The 25,598-nt window shown below is 42.9% G+C and overlaps 1 protein-coding gene across 3 annotated transcripts in view; it reads right to left on the minus strand.

The window, feature by feature from the left end:
* The window catches only part of col5a1 (procollagen, type V, alpha 1), a 104,296-nt gene that overhangs the window by 40,838 nt on the left and 37,860 nt on the right, over window positions 1-25,598 (minus strand). For all 3 annotated transcript variants that reach the window (XM_066646583.1, XM_066646585.1, XM_066646584.1), the window contains exons 5-20: window positions 19,566-19,697; window positions 13,570-13,710; window positions 12,319-12,921; window positions 11,570-12,019; window positions 10,796-10,852; window positions 5,530-5,571; window positions 4,004-4,066; window positions 3,833-3,907; window positions 2,308-2,400; window positions 2,150-2,206; window positions 1,981-2,034; window positions 1,772-1,825; window positions 1,139-1,192; window positions 575-628; window positions 430-483; window positions 291-335 (exon numbers count right to left, since the gene is read on the minus strand). In XM_066646583.1, coding sequence (XP_066502680.1) covers window positions 291-335; window positions 430-483; window positions 575-628; window positions 1,139-1,192; window positions 1,772-1,825; window positions 1,981-2,034; window positions 2,150-2,206; window positions 2,308-2,400; window positions 3,833-3,907; window positions 4,004-4,066; window positions 5,530-5,571; window positions 10,796-10,852; window positions 11,570-12,019; window positions 12,319-12,921; window positions 13,570-13,710; window positions 19,566-19,697 — 2,028 coding nt within the window. The remainder of the gene's footprint in view (window positions 1-290; window positions 336-429; window positions 484-574; window positions 629-1,138; window positions 1,193-1,771; window positions 1,826-1,980; window positions 2,035-2,149; window positions 2,207-2,307; window positions 2,401-3,832; window positions 3,908-4,003; window positions 4,067-5,529; window positions 5,572-10,795; window positions 10,853-11,569; window positions 12,020-12,318; window positions 12,922-13,569; window positions 13,711-19,565; window positions 19,698-25,598) is intronic.

Consider the following 25,598-nt stretch of genomic DNA (forward strand, 5'->3'; position numbering starts at 1 on the left):
CACACTTGTGTGACTGGGGAGCCCCCTGGTGGTCGAGGTTCAGAACTACAATTTCATAATATTATTTAAGTATATTTAACAGTAAAAATCACAGATTTAAATATATTTCTTCCAAAGGCAAGTTCGTTAAATCTGACAGAAAATTTCAGGAAAGGGTTAAAAGGTCTCCCAGCTTCTCTATCTCTTCCTTAACCCCACCCCCCCCCCCCCCTCTCAAGTAAATATCAAGCAAATTTTTTGGAAGAAAAAAACAAAAAACAAACAAAAAAAAAACATTCTGTGATACTCACCGGTTCACCAGGCAGACCCCTGGGTCCGACCTCACCGTCGTCTCCCTGCGACACAGGACATGACATCATCATTATGAGACAGGCGTGCAACAATAAGAGACAAATGACTGGAAGAAAGCAGTAGAAATGTGGAGCTCACTCTTTCTCCGTCTTCTCCTGGTGGTCCGGGGGGCCCCTGAGGCCCTGACTCTCCCTAAACACGCAGACACACAAACATATAGTCAGTAACCCATCAGTAATACGAGCAGAGTGTGGTGGTATTTGATATGATGGATGATACTCACTCTGTGTCCCTTTTCACCAGGTAGTCCGGCCAGGCCGTCGAAACCTCGGTCTCCCTGTGAAAAACACGTGCAGTGAATCAAAACAGAACAAATACACCCCTCTAGCTGACTTGGGTATGGTGAAATTAGGCTGATGTGCTGAGTTCTGAACAGTAATACAGAGAAAAACAGGACTTTGTGGGAAATTGTGGCCGCTGATCTTGAGGAATAACACCCCCTGCGGGTGGAAAAAAGGGTTGCAGGGGGGCACTGTGGTGTCCTGCTACAGGCGCAGGACTCACCACCTTATTGGTTTCAGCTCAGCACCTGTAACCAGGCGTACCTGGTAAGTACATTGAGCATTTGTGCTCACTTAAAAGAGAGCATTCTGTTTACCCTTGTATTAACTGTTGTCTAGTTCTGGTTCTGACCCATTACCTCACCTCTGCATTGGCTTTTCACATGGTTCGCAGGTCAGTGTCAGACAATCAAGGGACAACTGTTTTATAATCCAAGCACATGAGTGAATGTAATGGTCAGTGTCTGTGTGTGTGTGGGTGTGTGTGTGTGTGTGTGTGTGTTTACCTTTGGTCCAGTTTGTCCTGGCATGCCTCTGGCCCCATCTGACCCAGGACGACCCTAAAAACACAAAGACACAGGGGATATTACATTTCCTCTTTAAATAAACATTACCCGGCAAGACTGCGCCTCGTCTCCACTTCTGTTTGTGATATTCGTGAACAGGGGGGCGAGGACAGGAGAGGCTTCTGTCAGGGGGCTTGGTGGGTAGCATCTCTGCCACTGCGGATCTGGCTTCTTCATACGGAGGTCTCCAGCCGGCACTAGAGCGGTTCTTGGAGGAGTGTGAAGCCACCCGTATGCGAATAGCAAGTCTGAGACCACGGTTATCTCAGGGTCTTGTGACTGTGAACTGACTGATGGTAAGCTCTCAGTTTAACTGCTCCATCTACATCCCCACCATCACCTACAGCCATGAGCTCTTGGGACTTACCAAAAGAAGGGGATTGCGGATACAAGTGGCTGAGATTTCTCGGGTGGGTTGCTAGGCATACTCTCCGGGATATATATGATATATAAAGAATATTTCTTTTTAAAAAATGTCTGAAATTAATGACCTACTGCAGCTTTAATTCATGAACAATGTTCTCTGCAAAATCTGCCTTTACTGAATTCACTGCAGTATATTTCAAAACTTACTCTTCGGCCAGGCTTTCCAGGAGGACCCAGAGAACCCAGAGGACCACGTGGACCCTGTACAGAACACACACACACACACACGAACAAAGAGAGTGTGAGTAACTCACAAAATAATAAAAACAATAAATGTAATATTGCATTTTTCAAGCACTGTGGGTAATGTAGTGACTGGGAGAGTGGGGAATTGTGGGTAATGTAGTTATTTCTACCTGAGGCCCTTGCTCTCCGGATTCTCCCTTTAGTCCAGACACACCAGGAGGACCCTAAGAGATACAGATAATATACACAACGTCAACACATGATCATTGACCAAGACTTACACCAGAGAGAGAGAGAGAGCAAGAGAGAGAGAGAGAGAGAGGGAGAGAGAGATCGTACCAGAGGTCCGGGACGTCCAGTCAAACCCATTGGACCAGTTGGACCTCTCAGTGCCAGCTGCAGGAGAATAAGGAAAAATGACATTAAACCATGATATTTACACTCAAGCAGCTAAAATGTGTGCGTGTGTGTGTTTTATTTGTAAATGTGTGTTGTACCCGGGCTTGTTGCATTATGGCCTGCATTTGAGCCTCTTGGGCAGAAACTGCAGGTCCTTTTTGGCCCCCATCTCCACCCGTACTCATCCGGAACTAGAGAGAGAGAGAGAGAGAGAGAGAGAGAGAGAGAGAGAGAGAGAGAGACTAAAGTAAATGCATCTTGAATGTGTTACAGAAAAACAACTTCAACTTAGTGGTGTGTGTGTGTGTGTGTGTGTGTGTGTGTGTGTGTGTGTGTGTGTGTGTGTGTGTGTGTATGCATCAGTGTGTGCTGCCATCTGGTGGCTGAAAATGTTCACTACTCTTATGGGCAAGACTGAAGTTAAGGAGTTTCACAGGCAAAATTCTGCTGTAAGAACTGTGAGAAAAAAAGAGAAGAGGTGAAAAAGATGGGAAGAGAAAATAAGAGAATAAAAAGGAGAAGAGAAGAGGTGAAAAGAGAAGAGAATAGGAGATAAGAGAAGAGAAAAGAAGAGAAAAGAGAAGAGGAGAGAAGAGGTGAAAAGAGAAGAGGAGACAAGAGGTGAAAAGAGAAGAGAATAGGAGATAAGAGAAGAGAAAAGAGAAGATACGAGAAGAAAAGGAGAGAATAGAATAGAGAAGAGTAGAAAAAAGAAGAGAAGAGAGGAAAAAAGATTAAAAGAGAAAGGTAGAGAAGGGGAGAAGAGAAAAGAAGATGTGAAAAGAGAAGAGAAAAAGAGATAAGAAAAAAGAAGAAGAGAAAAGAGAAGAGGAGACAAGGGGTGAAAAGAGAAGAGAATAGGAGATAAGAGAAGAGAAAAGATGAGAAAAGAGAAGATAAGAGAAGAAAAGAAGAGAATAAAGAAGAGAAGAGAAGAGAAGAGGTGTGTTTTAATCCACACCCCTCTCATACACTGCACTCTGGAGCTGCTCAGAGTCACCGTACATTCACCCATTGGGGGCGCTACAGTATAAGACATTTACCCAAACGACCCACAGTGTGACTCTGCTGTGTGTGCAGGTTTATTTTTAATCCAGTACGAACCGGCTGTGTCCGTTGTTTACATTCTAACTCTAATGACATTAATGGCAGGATATCAGTCCAGTATGAATCTGGTGGATGATGTTTTAAAGCCTGAGAGTCATGTTTGTGGAGTGATTCTAATCCAGTGTGTATCTACAGTGTGTGTGTACATTGTAGGGACAGCGTAGCGGATAACAGCACTGCCTTTCTCACAGGTTCAGTTCCCAGCTCAGGCGACTAGACTGAACTCCACCACTAAGATTCTGTGGAGCACGCTGTAATGTGAAAATACTCCACTCTAAAATTAAAATACGACACATATTGTTCAGAAAAAATACATATACATTATTTAAATATAGATAACCACACTCTATTTCCAGGTGTTACAATGTTATTTATGCGCATAAATTATATCAGAGCGATGCCTCAGTCTGTAATCCGCCTCGCATTCTTCAGAGGTGAGGTTAACAAGTTGAAGTTGGCACACACACACACATCTAAACACACCCACTGTCTACAGAGGTGTGGCTGTTTACCTACCGGCAACATCAGGACGGTCCCTGGGGGTCCCGGCAGTCCATCAGCTCCAGGAAGACCAGGGCGACCGGGAGGACCCTAGAGAAGCAAAGGTGTCTGGGTAATGTAGTTCAATTGGTTTGTCTGGGTTTTACAGCAAATATTAATGTCAGCACTATTACTATGGTTACTCACCCTCTCACCAGCCTCTCCAGAGGTGCCTGGGGGTCCACTTGAGCCTGGGGGACCAGGCAGACCCTATGGAAATACATGAGATTCAATTATATATATAAACATAAATGTGATAAAGGGAACTTGAAAGGCACACACACACTTGTCTCCATGCTTTAAGGGGACATTACCTAGGCTTTCATTCATTTTGTGGAGTCCCCATAATTTGAGTGGGTAAACCACAATGTGGTGAATATCTAAATCATACACACATTCTCTCTTTCTCTCTGTCTCTCTCTCTCTCTCACACACACACACACACACTAAAAGAGAGAGAGAGAGAGAGAGAGAGAGAGTGAGAGAGAGGCAGGCCTAAGTGGGGTCCAGTGAGGTCAATCAGTTTTCTCAGGAGTGTATACACACACACACACACACACACACACACACACACACACACACAACAGAGCACTGGGACTGATCCGGGAGTCAACTCACGAAATCAGGCTATAAACAATATCACATGTGAGCCTGTGTTTCAGTATTTGATTCGCCAGCTGTGCATCACTTCCTCGTCTCCTGCAGGCTATGGCTGACAGTGCCAAGCCAGCTCAGCACCTAGCGTACAGATATTTCTCTTTCACACTCGCTTAGCGAGCTCCAACATGCCAGGTTTGAGCTTAATCACTAACTTTCCTTCCTGATTAGTGCATTGTGCTGCTTCTCTGTAAATTTACACAGTGTGTCCAGCATACAACGCTCAACAGAGGTCAGGAGGTGCTCTTTAATTTACATTCATTTAATTTCTGGTCGTTTATGGAGCGTTTGCATTGTATGGACTCAACTCTCAAGTTTGGTCCCTAGTCATTGGTTGGTTTTCCACTCGCACAGCTTCCATCCATAAGGTATCCGATGCTCTCTAACAGTAACAGCGGGCTTTGGTCAGCACAATAGCGGTGGTGGTAACATTAAACGTTGTTTAATCATAATGTATTGCTGTGTTATTGTTGTTGTTTGGGACTGAACACAGCTCCGTCATCAGTTCAGACAGATCAGTAGAGTTTGTTCCTTCCTTGTTGCAGCGTCCAGCTCTCGCTGGATTCTTTCATCGGCCACCGATCCAAGGGGTGTTTGAACCTCTTCAAAAGACCACGGCGTAATATTACGAGCTGACGTTGTGTAGGATAAAAACAAACGTCATCTTAGCTATAGCTAGAGATTTTAGAGATGGAGAGTTGGTGCTGGTCGTCTGCATTGTGTGGCGTAGAGTGACGACTCTCTCTGAACAATCAGTGCTCTGCAATGACACGTACACTCGGCTCGCTCAGGAGGGACTAAAAAAGTACTCGGTTCCAGGACCAGGACCAGGACCAAATTTACTGGATTGAGAAGCAGAATTAACGAGTCAAGTAGTGTAGGGACCCTGCTACACACTCGCTGTTTCTTAGGAGACTGTATAATTGATTAGGAGGATGAAAAAATTTAAATTCTGATCGTCTGAATGGTGTGTGTGAGATTGTGTATTGGGGTAAAAAATATTTAGAAACACTTACGGTTGGACCTTCAGGACCAGGGGGCCCCTCCACAAGCATTCCCTAAGAGAGAGAAGAGAGAAATGAATGAATGAATGAATGAATGAATGAATGAATGAACATGATAACCTCATCAACACATCTCTCCAACAAACTGGTGTCTAAGTGAGAGACTGATGAAGACTTTTCTATACTCATCTATACAGCGGTTCATGAAGGATTTCTACAGGGTTCTGGATAATCAGTAGAACCAAGGAACCAAGGAATTTCACAATATATGCCTTAATTTTGAACGATACAATATAACATTGTAAAACCCATAGAAAAACAGCCAGGAAAAAACAAGACACATAACCTTTTAGCTTTGTCAATATTAATATTTTTAAACTAAATTAAAAATTCAGTTCATTAAATTATTATTTAAATTATTGTTACGAAATCATTTTATATTGCGATATATATTGGTATTAAATTATTGTTCAGCCCTACTGAAAAATGTAAGACTACATGGAAGAAGTGGTAAATAACCTGTCATTCCAAACCTCAGAGGTGTTAAAAGTCCTTGAGCTGCACCAAAGACCATAAACACTGTGGTTAATATCTGGGCTTTGTATGATTCATGGTTTATTCCGAGCCTGTGCTCAACAAAACAGCCCCAGAGGCCTCACCAGCTTTAGCACTAAGGCTATTACCCTTCAAAGTACCTTTGAAATGTTGCTAGTTCTTAGGGAGAGAGAAGAAGTCTAGCTGTTCACTCACAACAGCACAAGCCAACAGGAAATTACTTATTTGTACCTGCTAATGAACAGATAGTGAACTGTGAAGAACGGTAAATAAAATATGGCGTATATTTGTAGTATTACTATTTCAAGTGAATGTGCCTATGCTAGTTAGCTCTAGTTAGCTAGTTAGAAAACGTGTACACTTGGGCCTGTTTTATTACATGTTTTATGATCTGAAACAATCACAAGAGAATCCTTTGGTTACCGTGGGCTCCAAAGGACACACAAAAATGAACCAACATTTTTAAATGTGGACAAGCCTTGAGGATGAAAGGCTGACACTTTAGCTGCGCTAACACTAGAGCTAACCAGGGCAAATCAACAAATAAATCCTGCTGGATTTATGCTGTGGTGAGTGAACAGCTAGACTTCTTCTCTCTCCCTGATCAGCAGTGGATGCGTGAATACGTGGACAGATCCCAAATGTATTTTTTTGATCAAAACAATATATCATCACTCTCCAAAATAAACACGTATCTCCATGATTAGTAGTTAGTTTAGTACATTATTTGAACACAGCAGCAGTCCTTCACACTGTGATGAACGGACCACTAGAAATGCTCTAAAATAACTCTGAATAAAATCTTTTTTACATTGACTTCAACTGAAAGTTAAGAAGGTTTTTCCTTCCTTACAAGTTACTATTTTGGAGATACATGTTCTTTGAACAGCAATTATATTTACATAAAATATGATTAGTAAAACACACATTTCAAATGCCACTAACTTTCTATCAAAAGAAATGCAGCCGTGTAGTGCACATAGATTTTTTCACTATACAAATGACCCGGATAACACCACAACAGCCAGTCACCAGGTGGACACCAGGTCACTTGGTTTGTCCAGAGGTGATCTGGGGCCACAGGTGTGGGACAGATTGTGGAGGAAGGTCAGATGGTGTGAGAAAATTGAGTGAGGCGGACATCTTGCTCTGATTTAAGTGATCTGAGGGGACTGGTATTCACCCTCAAGCCACTCTGAACCGCAGCAGCAGGGACACGTTTTGTTTTGGTTTTAAAGACAGAGAGAGAGAGACAGAGGGACGGGTATGTGCGGACGGCAAGAACTGGAATGTGGACAGTGGCAGAAAGAAGTGTGTGATTTTAGCATATTTCAGGCCATTTCTGAGCGATCCAAAACCGCAGAATCTTACAGAGCCACGCTGACAAGATCAACAACCCAACGCTTCCAGATCTGTCTCACCCTCAGCCTGGCTTTACTTTGAAAAGCTTTCATGCAAATAGTTGTATGCTTTGAGTTTCATGCAAACTAATGATTCACATTCATTAATCCCATGATGTCAACTGTTTAAAATATCATTCGATATGGTGTGGTCATGAAATGAAATAATGTTATTGCCATATAATGAAGCTGCAGCTGCTGTTGGATGGCGTTCAGTTTTAAATGAACAGCAGGACGTTTTCATTCTGCAGCGTGACTGTGATTTTGCTGCTTGTAAGATGCACGTAAATAAAGTTTCATCAAAGTTTCACAGTGTAAAGCGTATAGCCGTGGCACAGAAACGTATCAGCCATGTGATTTTGCACAGTGGAGTTCTGAATTTGCCCAAATTTGACAGACGAATTCCCTCAACTAAAAGTGCTACAGCTCTGAACGGTGTGACCCTGAAGGGGCGGGGCTTTGTACAGCAGTAGAATGGATCCAAAATGGTGGAAACACTAATGGTAGCTATGTGTAAGAAAGCAACTTTATAAAACAAGGGCAGATCCGTTTATAAAATGGTATATCATCTTGAGGTGGGCTGTAGCGCAGTGACCCGGGATGCTCGATTAGATGCTACATATAATTTTGTGGTGTATTAAATACTGTTTATTTTTGGTGAATCGTTTCATATTTCGCAGTGCAACTCAAGCTGTAAATGTCAAATGTGTCCATGGTTTTAAGCTGAATACAGCAGCTTCTGTCCTGTGCTTGAATTCTTTAATATTTCTGTGTAAGCCTTTAGACAGGAGCTCTCTGACATTACACTGTGCTTGTTTGTTTGTGCTGATTCGGCGGGCCAACATAATATTAAGGCTTTTATTACATGCCAGTCGATGTGTCAGAGCTTTTATGAAAGACTGTTTGTGTCAGGAACCAGAAAATACGTTTGCAGCCACTGGTTTTGTCCCAATCTTTTGAGTTCTTGACTCTGTCAGTGTACATTGATTTTAATTGAATGCAGAGGTTTGCTCTCAAAACAGTGACTCAGCAGCTCAGCCAGTTTGAGAGCCACGGCTCTGGAGCTGTAAATCGCTGTAAATCTTCAATGAGAGCTCCTGACGGGTCAGCGTTTTTCCTCTGATCCTCATGAGATAGGAATTTAGATGGAGCAAATATGTGGCTCTGTCTGGGACTTTGAGAAACCGAAACCCTGGCATCCTGAGGCAGTGGTCACCGTGCTGTGAGGGTGACAAACGGAATGCCCATTAATTCGAGGAAAAGCTGCATATTCTGTTTGAGCTGGGGTCTGAACGGTGGCAAGGAGGAAACCATGAGTCTGGATAAAAATGGATTCCTTTAAATCCGGAGCTTCCATACTCAGACAGCAACAAACATGTGAGAAAGCACGGTAAACACACACAAACAAGAACACACACATTGTGAGCCAAAGTGCCATTCGTTTGGAAGAAGACAGCTGTCTAGAATCAACAGGCATGTGGAGAGAGGGATGAGACATAATATATGACTAACAGAGGCAGAAAGAAAGAGAGAGAGAGAGCTATGGGAGTCACAATGAGGAAAGGGAGGATGTTAAAAAGCCTAAGGGAGGAGATGAGAACTTTCCGCTGAGGATGACTGATTAGAGCTGATCTACTCTGGGCTTTCTGTGATTGATTAGTGAGACTGAGAGTCTGCCTAGATGTTCGAGCGACAGAAACTGGGTCAAGTTTAAACGAAACACAGTCCCTACAGCCCCTTAAGGGCAGAACAATGCAAAGAGACCAAAATCCCCACCCAGCAAAACCAGCAGAGTCGAATTAGCCATATCCCTGAGTCCTGAATGTGAATCAGACACTAACAAACTCTGAAAGAATCATTTCAGCTTTTTTTATTTTGTATTATTTCATCCCTGAATCTCCGAATGACGAGAATGGGGTTGTGTTCTGGTCTTGGGGACAGAATATAGAAAGAGTATTATATATAACGACAGTTAATTTCAGCCTCTGACTGCGGTCCTGAGGTTACTGAGAATATCCACAGTCCACAGTTCACTTAATCCAAGCTAAAACACAGAGCTGAGGACATCTGTGTAGAACAGTTAACCCTCGCTAACCTACAACTATGAGATTAGCGTCAGTTTCGCTAACCATGCTAAAATCTTGTCTGTAAATATGCAACAAGGAACTAACTAATAAGCTAAACTATAGCACTGAGAATATCAGGAAAATAAAATAAACAGTAACCAAAGTTGCAGTTTAGCCAACTCATGCTATCATTATATAAATTGTTAGCAGTAACTTATGCACAGTTAGTCCATGCTAATCTAAAGCACTAAGAACATCCACAGAGAGCAGAGTTTACTTGTGCTAATCTACAATGATGAGACTACAGATCGGTAAAGTAAAGCTAACTAATGATAACTTATAGTGCTGAAAATGTCTGTATGTTTTACAGAAGTGATGCTAACCTCTAGCACAGAGTAGTTATCTCAAGCAAACCTACCACAGTGAAAAAAAATCAATTAATTAATTAATGATTCAGTAAATGAATAAACAAATTACATAAGTATATATAAAATAAATGCACAAATAAATAATATATAAATAAGAAAATATAGACACATTGAAGTAATAATATAAATAAATGCACAAATATGGAAATAAATATAAACATAAATATTTGGACATACAGAAATAAAATGTTGAAATGTGTAAATGCAGAAATCTCAATTAATTTGCTTAATTTGCTACAATTAATTACACCCTTTCTCATGATAAAAATCAATGTATTATATATTACATTATTTATTTGTGCATTTATTCATATATACATTTTATAAATTTTATTATTATGTCATTAATTAATTTTTATTTTATTGATTTTTAATTCTGCCACCTCTGGTCCTCCATAATGCTAAATGTCAGCTCTGAGAATATCCACAAACAACAATAAAGCCATGGTAATCTACACAGCTAAGAATACTGCCACAATACAGTTAACCCTTGTTCATCCGCGGTTTCAGAAATAGGATGTGAAGAATGTCTGTGAGAATATCTTTCAAAGCAGAGAAATCAGTGGTAGGTGTTAGATCAACTGAAGTTTTATTCAGTGTGTGAACAAAGGAGAAATGAACGACTGAATGAAGAAATGAAGACTGGCTTTTCAGTCCGTTTTGTGTTGTACTTGACAAGGTCTTGTCGCAGATGTTATCCTCTCTCTCTCACTCTCGCTGTTATTTCCAAAGTATTTGTTTATGGATGATATTATACAGTTGTGAAAGTGTTTACCCTCTATGGACGCATTTTCGGACAGCGTGTCGTATGGATTGAAAGCACACTCACCGGCTCAATGACAGCGGGCTCTCCTTTCTGTCCTTTCTCTCCTCGGGACCCGTCCACCTACAAACACATACACAATCTGGACTGTAGACCATGTTTAATTTATTACCACCCCCCCCTACAGTGAGTATAAAGTTTACACAATGCTCTGAGCTATACCTGAAGCCCTTGTCATTTACATTATTGCACCTTCTAAACTGTGTGCCTATACACACAGTACAATTGACAAAAACAAGGCCAGGGATTGTGTTAAAACAGGGTGCCACTTTCTTTTAAAAAATAAGAACACATGCTACAGCATGTTAGTGCTAATATCACTGTGGTGGGCAAACTTTAACCTGCTAAACACGAGCGAGTGAGTTACAAAGGACTAATTATGTCACTAATTGGTATGTAGGCCTGTCACGACAGCCATATTGTGTGGTTGATATATCGTCCAAGAAATGATTGAGATAAATTATATTTTTGCTATTTTAAGACTATTGTATGCCACTGATATAATGAAAATAAAATAGCCTAATAAAACTAAGTTATAGAGAAAAATACAAAAACAGTGACAGCGGCTAATATTCTAAAGACTTTTATTCTTATGTAAACAAACACAAAAGTAAACAAAACTGGCAATATAGAGGTCGGCAAAAAAACTGCAATATTCTTCCACATATTGTACGATACATCGATGATGTAATAATTGTGACAGGCCTAACTTTAGGTGTATAGTAAAACGCTCATGCCACGTAAATCAAGCAGCGTGTTGTGCAGATTTCTGAGCTTTACCTGGCCGATGTACTTGTCGGTCTCCGCGGGCAGGACTTTGTCCTCACCCCCGTAGTAATCTCCGTAATCCTCGTAAATCTTTTCCAGTTCGGAGTCGCTGTAATCCGTGATGGACTCTTCCTTGAAGTCTGTGTACTCAGCCTCACCTTCGACTCCTCCCTGTCCAGCTCCTGTGGCAACAGACCCCGCCCCCACACTGGCGCCGGCACTGGAAGATCCGCCCCGACCTCCAGAAGATCCACCCCCACCAGAAACAGATCCGCCTCCAGCAGAAACAGATCCGCCTCCAACGGATACTGATCCGCCCCCAACTGATACAGATCCGCCCCCAACAGATACAGATCCGCCCCCTACAGTACGGCTACTGCTGCTGCTTCCTCCTCCAACACTGTATTCTTCCTCCTCATATTTGTCACCGTAGCCATAATCAACGTCATCGTAACTGTCCACCTAAACACACACACACAAGTCAAAAGATTGAATTAATCTACTAAAATTTCTATTATTTTTCATTTTATTTTATTATTTATATTTCTTTTTATTTTGCAAAACTTGATTACACTTGATAAACCCTCCCATTTCTTTTATTTATTTCACTACATTAATCTTTATTAATTTATGTTCAGGAGCAATAGGTGTTAGTATCTAGCTCTAACTTTAACTGTTTGTGTGTACCACAAAAGCAATAAAAAAAAAAAGTGGTCACCATTTTCCTGAAAATCTGCCTCCTTTGCTGTTAAAAAACTCACCGAGCTGGCGCTAGAACCTGTACTCGATCCCGTGCTGGAACTGGAAACAGAACCAGACCCTGTACTGGATCCTGAGGACGAGCTTGAGCTGGAACCAGAGGTAATTCTCACACTAGAACCAGAGCTGGAGTCAGAACCAGAGCTGGAGCTAGAGCCGGAGGAAATTCTGACAGAAGATCCAGAACCAGCAGTGCCATTGCGAATAATAGTGGTAGTGTGGACTCCTCCCCCTCCTCCTCCTCCTCCTCCTCCTTCTCCTATGGAGGTCACGATGTGCCTCTCCACCTTGCCGTCCAGACCTAGATCCAAATGTGTGCCCAGGCCAAGGTCGAGTTCTCCTTCCGTTCCGGTTCCTGTGATGGTGACAGAATGAGAGCCACCAGGCGAGGAGGTGGACTCGTCGTAGTATGTTTCATAACCAGTCTCATAACCGTCATATCCATCATACGGGTCTTCTCCCGTGACCGTGGTGGAGGAGGAGGAGGAGCTGCCGGATGAGGAGCTGCCGGACGAGGAGCTGCTGCTGGACGAGGAGCTGCTGCTGGACGAGGACCTGCTGGAACCTCCAGTGCCGCCAATCACTGTGGTGACAGTTTCCCTTACCTGTTAATACAAAGAGAGTTGGGTACATCTGTAAGTGGCAAAGAAAGATCATAGAACAAAAAGCAAATGCAGGTGTTCCTACGAAGTAAATAAGGACTTCATAGTGAACACTTCCCCACCGTGGAACACACCCCACAAGCCCCTGTCTAAACAGATTGATTGTTCCTTTAAATGATAATGAGCCGCTCGTTGTTCACCCTGACCCCGAGCACCCAGCAGTGAGGAGCTCTGGTTTTTACCTGTTTTCGCTCTGTTCTCTTTCTTCTCATTTTCTCAGTTTTTACTCAGTGCTTATTTCTCCTGTCTGTTTTGTGTTGTTTATCCTAGTCTTCACGTTCTAACATAAACACGGGTCCAGCACTGTGATTGGACAGACTCAGACGAGGGGAAGCAGAATCAGAACGGCTCGTTTTATCCCATGTTTTCTGACTTAAAGCCCACAGGAAATTGATTGGGTGCTTGTTTCACAGTGTGTTGGATGGGTGGGCTTCAGATTCACACTTTAATATACAAATGTACCAAACAAGATTTTTTTTCATAATACATTCCTTTGAAATAAATGTGCTACTAGGGCTTTTCAGAAAAAATTAGGCATGCTGAGTATAAAACAACAAAGAAACGAAAAAAACAAAAACAAAATTGTGTTACCCTGCCGCCAGCTGTGTCTTCGGTCTCGCTGGTTTCAGTTTCTGTGACCTCAGCTGTGGGAGATGCTCCTTCGGCTGTTTCACCGTTCATGTCGTCATAGTAGGGGTACTCGTAATAGTAAGTGTCATCTGTCTCTGTGTTCTGTAAGAACAAAAGGTATCGTCTGTGATTAGAACATTATTCACAACTGCGTTAAAACACACTGATTGATTTCATAAAGGTAATAGTGGGATTTCCTCCTATTTAAACTGATCTGGAACTGTGATTGGTCAGTATCTCATAGCATTAAGTAAAGAACACCGTGATTGGTTGGAGGGCTTGGTCAAAATTGAGACCTGGTTAAGAGACGAGGTGGTACAGTAGTGTCGCAGTCACACAGCTGCAGGGACCTGGAGGTTGTGGGTTCGAGCCCCGAGTTGTGGGTGACTGTCTGTCAGGAGTTTCATGTGTTCTCCCAGTGTTCATGTGGGTGTCCTCCGGGTGCTCAGTTTTTCTCCCACGGTCCAACAACACACGTTGGTATGTGACCTGGTGTCCATAGGTGTGAGTTTGTGAGTGAATGCGTGAATGTGTGTCAACTGGCGAAGGCTGCAAGGTTCCCGTCTTGCGCCCGGTGAATCTGGGCAGGCTCTGGGCACACAGCGACACTGAACGGGATAAGTGGATACAGACAGTGAATGAAGAGAGCGTTTAGACTTTTCCACACGACCCTGATTAAAAAAACCCTGCTGTTTGCGCAGTTTTGCTGCACATAGATGGGAGATGAAGTCAGGCTCATTTTGAGGCATTGTGACAGAATGAAGATCATTAGATGATTGTTTAAATGTGTTGCAGTTACTTGTACTTACACTTAACGGCCTCATTTTCTCTGTGTGTGGGGAGTAGTTGGGTAATTTACACACATTTCCCTCAAAACCAAAGGCATTTTTTTTCAAATCTGACTAAAGCAGCTCTCATACTGCCATCGTCCTATTCCCCGGCGACTGAGAATACCCTCTGCTGTGTTATGTGATACATTAGGCACATTTAGAAAACCGTGGTGTGGCCCTCAATTCGACAGCTTGGATTTCTCTGAGGTGATGTCAGGTTGCGGAGTAACGTTGCATTAACCAGTCTAGGTCTACTACTGGAGACCTTCAGCTCTCCCAGTGGGCTGCACCCACTATAACAATTCCAACTCTTATTTTTCCTTCTGTAAGTTCTTGTAAGGTTTTGAATATTAGACATGCCTTTACTGTAATTGGACAATGCTGTAATAACACTATAAACAAACTAACACACAGGCCATAGCCAAAGCAATGGGCATTCGACGGGTTACGCTGCATTGCTCAAGGGCAAAACGACCACGGATGTTGAGGGAGGAGACAGTGCTGTTCCTGCCACTTGGGGTGATCAAAATGATGACTCTTCAATGCAAGGAGACTTCGCATTTTTGGTTCATTTCTTTTCAAATAAATGCCCTACACTGTTTTAAACGTAAGTCTACATTATTCCGCTTCTGCCTGGGAGGAACTTTCCCAGTTGAAAACAATTCCCAGTTCCCAGTTGCCTAATGTACTTAAGCTTCCGTTACTCAAGCCATCAGCCTCGCAGCTCCAGCGCAGGAAGCTTCCAGACACCAAACAAGTCTTCCCTAATCGGCAACATGTGGGACAAGGTGGAAAACTGTGTGAATTGGACGTCTTGCCGAAAGGCATTTGAGTGATTGAGATAGCAAAGGCATCTGAGTGATTCTTGAGAGGCAGGCGCTGCCATTTCTGAGGTGAAACAGAGCTAACAACTCCAGAGAAATGAGACGCTGGAAGGCGCCACTGGGCTCCAGAGCCTTATCTGCTCTGCAGCGGCTTACTGCTCCGTGATCGGGGATCCCTTGGTCGGAAATCCGCTCTATATCCCCTGCTGTCTCACTCCCCTTGCTAAGAACGGCAGGAATTCTGACCATTTTCCGACCCCTTGCGCTCATTTGGGCTTCGTTGCTACACGTTTAGGGTGGAGAAGGTACTCCTGGGTCATGTGGAGCACTGCGGAGCAACGTGGAACATGAGGATTTAGTCCATCTGACATTTTCTTGTACAGAAACATACACAAAGTGCAGGGACAGGCCCGAACCTGCAGATATAGGATGGGACTGCAGTCTGTAATGAAGCATGATGTTAAACTGTCTGAGCACTAAACGAGTGGGGGAATGTTTTTAGGAGGTGCTTTCTGCCTTGTTGCGCCTTGATCTGACAGATTTAGAGCCTCTGAGGTAGAGCAGCATCCCAGAGGTCCGTTATCTCCGGGTAATAACGCATGCAACTCCATCTTAAAATGATATTCGGTTGAATGATTGCTAAAAAAAAGACGTGTTGTGTTTCTAGGGTTGTCCTCAGCCTTGTTGCCACTTTACTGGGGCAGATTTAGTGGCACTGAAGTAAGGGAGCAGCTCAGAGGTCAGTCAGAGGACGAACACAGATGGCACACAGAGCTAAGGCACTTAAAGCCAGTGTTTACACAGCGATACAAATTGTTTAGAAACATGCGTCTGAACGAGGAGACGTTTTGTCTGGATTTTAACGCTGGGCCCATCTATACATCACTATACACAACAGTACAGACCACAGCAGGAACAAATTACAGCAGGAAACAGTCTGTTTAGAACTCTGCTGGAACTAAAGATTATTATTTTAATAGGATTATTATTATATTATTAATTATTATAAGGGTTTTATCAGAAGCTCCCACATGTTATTTTCCGTGACTGAGGACAAACTGCGTCTCAGGCTGTTTAGTCTCTTTGTCTCTCTCTCTCTCTCTCTCTCTCTCTCTCTCTCTCTCTCTCTCTCTCTCTCTCACCTCCATTTCTCTTCCTATGCTGTATATCTCTCGCCCTTTCTTTCTCCTTCTTCCGTTAGCACTCACTTATCCCTCTCTCTTTCTTCATTTTTCATTTTTTCATTCATTCACTCTCTCCTTTGCTCTTGCTTCTTTTCTTCCACATTCTCATTCTCTCTCTCTCTCTCTCTCTCTCTCTCTCTCTCTCTCTCTCTCTCTAATGCTGCTGTAGGGTTGTACAGTTGTGTGTAATGATGTACAGATGTGATCTGTGTTACTGTCCAGTGCAAAGGCCAAACCTCTCTGCATTAAACACATTTCTAAACATTTTACCGCTGTATAAATTCAGTGTGTTTGTGTGTGTGTGTGTGTGTTTGAGTGAAAGCAGCTGTACATCTACATGGTAATGTTCCACATCACATACATTTCTGCAGGCCATAACCTGCATTGAAAACATCTCTCTCTCTCTCTCTCTCTCTCTCTCTCATGCAGAAAAGCAGCATGAGGTCATTCTTCTGTTTGGAAAAATAAATTCTAAACAGACTGCCTCCAGCTGGAGCTTTTCCTCCAAGTGAAAAATGGAGGATTAATGAGGTCTCTCTCTCTCTCACACACACACACACACACACACACACACACACACACACACACGCACACACACACACGTTCGGACAGATCTCTGTCTCGCATGTTTAATACATACTCATTCCACAGGATGAGTTTAATGCATATTTCTGCTTGCTCTACATCTTTATGTTCTCATACTGTTCAGACGCCTGCTAATGGAGGTTCAGGTCTTGAAGGGCACTGCAGGGATCAGTGTGTGTGAGTGTGTGTTCAGGGGTGTGTGATTCCCTGTGACCCTACAAGACCACATCCACGTAACTGAGCTGTAGTGAGATGATACGACCGATTCCAGAATTAAGGAATTGACAACTGCGCCCCCTGGCTTCACCCCGCAGGAAAACTGGGGCTGATTTTGATTTGCCTCTCCCAGACGATCGCAAAATGTCTCCTGATGTTGTGGTGATGGTAAAGGATGATCTTCCACATGATCCAGAAGTTTGTGGAGTCCTTTATCTAGTCGTTACTCCTCCAAACTCCTCCCAGAGCAGTCAGGGCTTCGAGTGTGAATCACGAACATGAAACATGTCCATTATTCACGACTTCGAGTCCTGTAGTGTGGGTGAACATGACTCTCAGGTGTGAAACGTCACGGTAACGTCAGGCCTGAAAGACTGTAAACCAATCAGAGCTTGGGTACTGTGCGGACACTGAGGACTAACAATGACCAACCATGAAAACGAAGAAATCTATGAAAGATATCATCACGTGTGGAGTGCCTCCCATTTTCAACATTGGTCGAACTCCCGCAGTGTGAGTCAGGCATTAGTCTGAACCTCCTGCTCAATTTAAAGTCCTCCTGCACACGTACAAATCACTGCATGGTCTGGCACCTCCTTATTATTACCAGAACTCCTGCCCCCTCACTGCCCTCCCAGTGCACTTAGGTTCTCTGATGCTGCACTTCCTTAAATCCCCAAATTCAGACTGATCTCTGCAGGGGGCAGACCCTTCAGTATTGGCATCCAAAACTATGGAAATCGCTACTTCAGTCTCTATATAGGCACTATATAAATGAAACATATTATTTTTGGGGCTGATACGATAGCCGATAATTAGCACCTTGGAGTAGCCCAATATTAATAACCAAATAAACAAATTATTTTGATCAAAGATTGTCATAGAACAAGCCTTTTCTTCAGTGTTTGTTCATTTGTGTACTCTCTTATCTTTTAAATATATTAGTTGTAGTTCATTTATATTTTAATCAAAGTGTTCCCGCTGGTTCCACAGGAATGGTTTCTAGAGGGGCGCTAATTAGTGCTGCACCAGCTTTGTTTTGAAGAGCGAGGGAGAGAGAGTGTGTGTTTGTAATCGTTTACCATCGTGGTTTTAGTAACAAATTCAGACGCTGAATGATTCTATTCCTATTTTTTTAGTAGAAGATCATCAGATTATCAAAAGGGCTCCAGCACTGTGGTGGTTGAGAGTATCTTTCTGTCATTTAACCTTCTATGTGTGTGTTTACACCGCTGCGTGTTCTGAGCATCGCTGGTATTTTAAATTAGCTTTAAACACAGAGAAATTTAAACCCAGAAACTGTGAATCACACCCATGGGGCAGACATAGTTGTGTATTTACAGGCGTCAGTGCAAAAAAGTCGCCAATTATCGGTTGTAATATCAGCTAAAATTCCAATATCGGACCGATAACAATAACGAAATAAATCCAAATAAGTATCGGCAAATAATACGTCGGCCGCCGATATATCGTGCATCACTGATTATTCTTATTATAACTCTTAAGAGAAAAATGCTGTGATGTGGGAGGCGCAGTGGTGAGGGGCTAAGGAGCATTGTTTTTTTGGTTTCTAACAAAAGAGTAATGAAGACTAGTGTGGCACTGTGGAGTACAGCAAGGAAAAGTGCAGCACAGAGACCGACATCAGGGGCCATGAAACACAAGATGGCTGGTATAGTGCTGGACGATATCAGCGTAAATCCATATCACGATTAACTGTACATTTTACCTCGGTTACGATTAACAAACGATTATTATTTTTTGTATTTTTGACCCCTCATTGTTCAGTGACGAGGCTTGTGCTGTAAATATGCTCCAGTACAAAAGCTGGGATATTTTTTCTAATGCCGCTGGGAGCTTGTTCCTCTCGTTTTTTTGAGCACTGTTTATATTCGGTGTGTGATTGAGCTGTGGTCGCTGAAACTGTTTTTTCTCAGCGTTTACATTTGCCTTCTTTTTGTTCAGTATTGTCTTAATTTTAGTCAAAACACAGCATGTCCAAACAACAGACGCCGTGTTTTTCTTTGGTACGAGCTGCTCGGTCGGCCTCTGCGTTTAGGTTGCTTCCATGTGGCAGAATCACGTGACTACAGCTTGGTAGCGTGGTTTTAAAGAGACAGTACATGAACACACAGTGGGGACAGAATAAAACTAATCGATATAACAGTGATGTGTCACCATTATTTAGTACATTGTCACGTGTTCTGCGCCTACAGCAGAGCTGAGCCTGAGAGAGGCGCTGTGGAGGTGGAACTGACCACAATTAACATGTTTCCGTTTTTAAACTGTTATTTTATCACAGCAGAGATGAGACTCACATAATTGTCTGTGTTGGGGTCCTGGTTCTGGGGCTGCTCCGGGGCGGCGACCTCACAGTCAGGACTGTAATGTTCACAGTAGTCAAAGGCAGCACGGTGGTCTGCTACAATCATCAGCTGCTGAATATCACCCTGAAAACACAGAGAGAAACGCAACAGTCAGGAAACGGTTAACCCAACTCCACCTGTCCACCCATGTGCCCTGCATTTGGACTCATCACCTTTACTTAGTGCCACTTCACACAGTACAAAACGCTGATAGCTGCTTTAACTGTGCATCCCTCACAGGAAGTGATGCGCTTTTTCAAATCATAAACAAACAAATAAACAAACAGGAGACAGGAGAAACGGTTCTCCCCAGCAGCTAATCAAGAACAGGAGAATATGACTTAACTAATAAACAAGACAGTGAAACATCTGCAGAGAGAGCGCACACACACACACACACACACACACACACAGTAAAAAGTGGGTCAGGGTCTGAGAGCAGAAATGACTCAGAGACCAGGAACTCCATCTGAACGCCAGAACTGTCCAATCAGATTAGAGCGAATCAAGCCACCTCTCTCTCTCTCTCTCTCTCTCTCTATATATATATATATATATATATATATATATATATAATCTCTCTCTCTCTCTCTCTCTCTCTCTATCTATCTCTCTCTCTCTCTCTCTCTCCTAGCAGTAGAAGAAAAGCAGGTGTCAGCAGAGCCCCCTTGTGGCCATTCCATTAGCCAATCAACTCCAATATAAACACAATTCCATAACGCTGTTGTCAGGTGAACCATCCAGAACAGTGTGGACTCTATATGTGGGACATGTTGAGCTGCTAGTGAGCAATGAGGTGAGATAAAACACACACACACTCACACACACACACACAAAACGTTTTATCTATGAATTGTGGGGACATTGAATACATTTTTGGTCCTTCTAGCTTAACCCTAACCCTAACACAAGTGTAAAACCTTTCTTCATCCTAAAATGTAATTATTACATCATGGGGACCCTCTGATGATCCACACGTGGAAGACAAGTCCCCATAATGTGGGTGTGTACACAGGTTTTGGTCCATACAATGGTCCACACACACACACACACACACACTTCAGAAAGTGGTACTTCAGTGAGTTGAGTGAGTAACAACAGTGATCGAATGCAGTACTGTGACAGTGTTTATTTCTTTAACATTGTACTCTCCCTGTTTATAGCTCTCTCTCTCTCGCTTTCTCTCTCACTCTCTTTCTCATACACACACACACACACATTCTTGTATGCTGACATTTGCAGAAGTTCCTACCCAAAGACGTCCACTCTTAGAGAGAGAGAGAGAGAGAGAGAGAGAGAGAGAGAGAGAGATTTACGTTGAATGGAAGGAAATGACACGTGTTTCAGCTTCAGGCATGAAGAAACTGGCACACACACTGAGAGAGAGAGAGAGAGAGAGAGAGAGAGAGAGAGAGAGAGAGAGAGAGAGAGAGGGAAGTATATACACACATACATCATCTAATGAAGATTTACAAGGGAGAGAGAGAGAGAGGAACAAAAGGCTGTCTAGGCTGAACGGAGATTGAGGTTTAGAGAGAATTAACTGAACCAAAAAGAGCATCTAGAACACAGTCCTACTCTCAGACGATCTATGAACACACAGAGCTTCTAGAGTAGGACACGGAACATTCAGAAGTTCCAGAACAAAATTTAGAACTTTGAAGGGTCCCAGAAATGAAGCTAGAACCCTGGCTCTATAACAACAGAACACAGAACACTCAGAGGTTCTACAGTTCTATACAAGTAGAACTTTAAGTGTACCTAGAACATAATAAAAAGCACTGGCTGGTTGTAGAACATAATATACCACAGAACACTAGGGTTCCAGAACAGAAATAGAACATCAAAAGGTTCTAAAACAGACTAAATAATAATAATAATAATAATAATAATAATAATAATAATAAACATGCAAAAATAAAAATGAAAATGATAAAACTGTGAATCGAGAACAGAATCTAGAACAGACATTAGACTCTATAACTATATTCAGGATTTGAAACACTGGTTCAGAACAGAACAGAATGCCCTGTGAGCTTCTGCAGCTCAGCACAGAGGTCACGCAGTTCAAGTCTGAGTCTCTCATTAGATCACATTCAACACAACTATATTAGCACTGTGTGTGTGTGTGTGTGTGTGTGTTTGGCAGTTTCATAATGTTAAGAACAATCACAGTTATTATCATCTCTCTCTCTCTTTCTCTCTGGATTCAAGGATAACAAGATGCAATAAACACCCCCCCCCCCACACACACACACACACACCCAACACACACATACGTTTATTAGAGTGATTGATTGCTCTTGTTTGTCTGTAGTGTCCTATTTGATCTTTGCTGGAACTGAGGGAGCGCATATGCACACACACACACACATGTTATGAGTTTTATTAGGATTACATGAGGAAGGAAAGCTGATGTGTGTGTGTGTGTGTGTGTGTGTGTGTGTCTTATTGTATCCTGTGGTTGTTCTTTCATGACATTGGTATGTCATCGACATCTTTACTGATTGCTTAATAAATCTAATGAGAGAGAGAGAGAGAGAGAGAGAGAGAAGTGGAGAGAGGGAGAGAGAGAGAGAGAGAGAGAGAGAGAGAGAGATGTAGAGAGAGAGAGAGAGAGAGAGAGAAGTGGAGAGAGAGAGAGAGAGAGAGAGATGTAGAGAGAGAGAGAGAGAGAGAGAGAAAGAAGTGGAGAGAGAGAGAAAGAAGTGGAGAGAGAGAGAAAGAGAGATGTAGAGAGAGAGAGAAAAGTGGAGAGAGACAGAGAGAGAGAAAGAGATGTAGAGAGAGAGAGAGAGAGAGAGAAGTGGAGAGAGAGAGCTAGAGAGAGAGAGACCTAGTTCCATTCACCACCATTGGAAAGACATTTCTCCTCAAAATTTCTCTTCAGTGAACCACTGAACGCCAACACACCCTCCACCACTTGAAAATGGAATTCTGAAAATTGGGGTGGAGGTCTCCTTTAGGTACAACACCACAGTGCAGTTCCAGTTTGAGCCACAGAGGGGCGGAGCTGAGAGCAATGAAACTAACACTAAACTTCACTCAGGCAGGAAGACATGTTCCACACACACACCCACACACACACACACAGAGCGGTGCACGTGCATACAGCCTCACACACACCAGAGCCGAGGTCTGGGCATTCTCAGCACTCAAAACCCAAAACCACACACACACACACACACCGTCTGGAGATCTGCACACCAGAAGCATCAAGTACTCTCTCTCTCTCTTTCCTTTTCTTGACGTCCTCACCCTATATTTTTCTTGCCTTTCTTTTTCTTCTTTCTTTCCTTCTTTCTCTGTCTCTCAGTCTCATTCTTCTGCTCTTCTTTTCATGTTTCTCCCTCCCTCCCTCTCTGCATAAGGTGGGAGTGTGGGTCTTCAGGGTCTTCGACGGCTGTAGCCAGACAGTGGTGCATTGTGGGAAACCCATACCTCTCTCCTCTCGAGAGCCGGTAAAAAGTTTCAGAGGATTCTGGGTAATTGTGGCCCCACACATCTGTAGCGCATTACTGTAACTCACTCCCTCTTCTGTGGAAAAAAATGATCGGTCCATCCATCTTTCCATCTCTCCCTTCTTTTCTCCCTCTCACCCGTGAAGCTCCGTGGTCTGACCGCGGTATGTTTTTGTGCTGAGTAATTGTCCGGAGAGAGAGAGAGAGAGAGACTGGACCATGACTCAGCACAAACACAACCGCAGCTCGACCCTCCAGCCACTGCAGTGTGTCCAAAAGTCTGTAGACACCCTTTAGTTATAAGGTGTGATCCCATTGTGGACACTCTGTGGAAAACCACTAGCCAATAAAATAAGAGGCTCCGAAGCAGCTGCACATGAGCCTCCATGGAGAAAAAAGGGAAAACCTCCCCATCGCACTAATTCTTCCACGCTTAACGTAAGAGAGAATACTTAAAAAGCACAGAGGCCCCATGACTCAGCTGATGCCGTCTTCAGCGCCATTCAACATCAGTTCATACGAGTGTAGCACATTTTCTTTTTTTTTCATTTTCGTGCTTAATCCACACATTGTATTGTCTGAGCTGAGAGCTGCACGCTGCAATTTTCTCAATTGATGCTTGTGTCAGAGCTTCGTGTTTGTGTTTGATGGTAACCCTCTCCCTGAAACTTTTACTTTAAAAGTTTCTAATTCGTGTTTACAAGTTTACCTGCAGTGTTTATCTGTTTGCCTACAGTGTTTACCTGCAGTGTTTACCTGTTTGCCTACAGTGTTTCCCTGCAGTGTGTACCTGTTTGCCTACAGTGTTTACCTGCAGTGTTTACCTGTTTGCCTACAGTGTTTACCTGCAGTGTTTACCTGTTTGCCTACAGTGTTTACCTGCAGTGTTTACCTGTTTGCCTACAGTGTTTCCCTGCAGTGTGTACCTGTTTGCCTACAGTGTTTACCTGCAGTGTTTACCTGTTTGCCTACAGTGTTTACCTACAGTGTTTACCTGTTTGCCTACAGTGTTTCCCTGCAGTGTGTACCTGTTTGCCTACAGTGTTTACCTGCAGTGTTTACCTGTTTGCCTACAGTGTTTCCCTGCAGTGTGTACCTGTTTGCCTACAGTGTGTACCTGTTTGCCTACAGTGTTTCCCTGCAGTGTTTACCTGTTTGCCTACAGTGTTTACCTGCAGTGTGTACCTGTTTGCCTACAGTGTTTACCTGCAGTGTGTACCTGTTTGCCTACAGTGTTTACCTGCAGTGTGTACCTGTTTGCCTACAGTGTTTCCCTGCAGTGTTTACCTGTTTGCCTACAGTGTGTACCTGTTTGCCTACAGTGTTTCCCTGCAGTGTTTACCTGTTTGCCTACAGTGTTTACCTGCAGTGTGTACCTGTTTGCCTACATTGTTTACAGGCAGTGTTTACCTGTTTGCCTACAGTGTTTACCTGCAGTGTGTACCTGTTTGCCTACATTGTTTACATGCAGTATTTAACTGTTTACCTGAAGTGTTTACCTGAAGTGTTTACCTGTTTGCCTACAATGTTTACCTGCAGTGTTTAATTGTTTACCCTCAGTGTTTACATGTTTGCCTGCAGTGTTTACCTGCAGTTTTTAACTGTTTACCTGTTTGCCTACAATGTTTACCTGCAGTGTTTAACTGATTACGTTCAGTGTTTACATTTTTGCCTACAGTGTTTACCTGCAGTGTTTAATTGTTTACCTTCAGTGTTTACATGTTTGCCTACAGTGTTTACCTGCAGTGTTTAACTGTTTACCTGCAGTGTTTACATGTTTGCCTAGTGTTTACCTGCAGTGTTTACATGTTTGCTTAGTGTTTACCTGCAGTGTTTACATATTTGCCTAGTGTTTACCTGCAGTGTTTACATGTTTACCTACAGTGTTTACCTGCAGTGTTTAACTGTTTACCTGCAGTGTTTACATGTTTGCCTAGTGTTTACCTGCAGTGTTTACATGTTTGCCTAGTGTTTACCTGCAGTGTTTACATGTTTACCTACAGTGTTTACCTGCATTGTTTAACTGTTTACCTGCAGTTTTTACATGTTTGCCTACAGTGTTTACCTGCAGTGTTTAACTGTTTACCTGCAGTTTTTACATGTTTGCCTAGTGTTTACCTGCAGTGTTTAACTGTGTTTACTTGTATACATGCCATTTTTACCTACAGTGATTACTTTTTACCTGCTGTATTTACCTGTATTGTTTACAGGTATAGCAGCAGTGTTTACCTGTTTATCTTCACAGTTTACCTGTTTATTGCATTGTTTTCAGAGGTGGACAAGGCAGAGGAAAACTAAGAACACATGCTAAAAACATTCAAATGAAGCTGAGAAGAACAGACAGGAAGAGCCTGGAGGCCACAGCTGCAGCAGAACTCAGTCCAAAGCCCAAAGTTTATCCCTCCAGACACACACACACACACACACACACACACACACACACACACAAATTGTGTTAAGCAGGAGTGGTGTAAAACCCACCCCTTCCTCCTTCTCATTGGCTGCTGACAAAAGTAGAAAGCAA

This window comes from Hoplias malabaricus, chromosome 15 (assembly GCF_029633855.1).
Source record: "Hoplias malabaricus isolate fHopMal1 chromosome 15, fHopMal1.hap1, whole genome shotgun sequence".
Taxonomy (NCBI): Eukaryota; Metazoa; Chordata; class Actinopteri; order Characiformes; family Erythrinidae; genus Hoplias; species Hoplias malabaricus.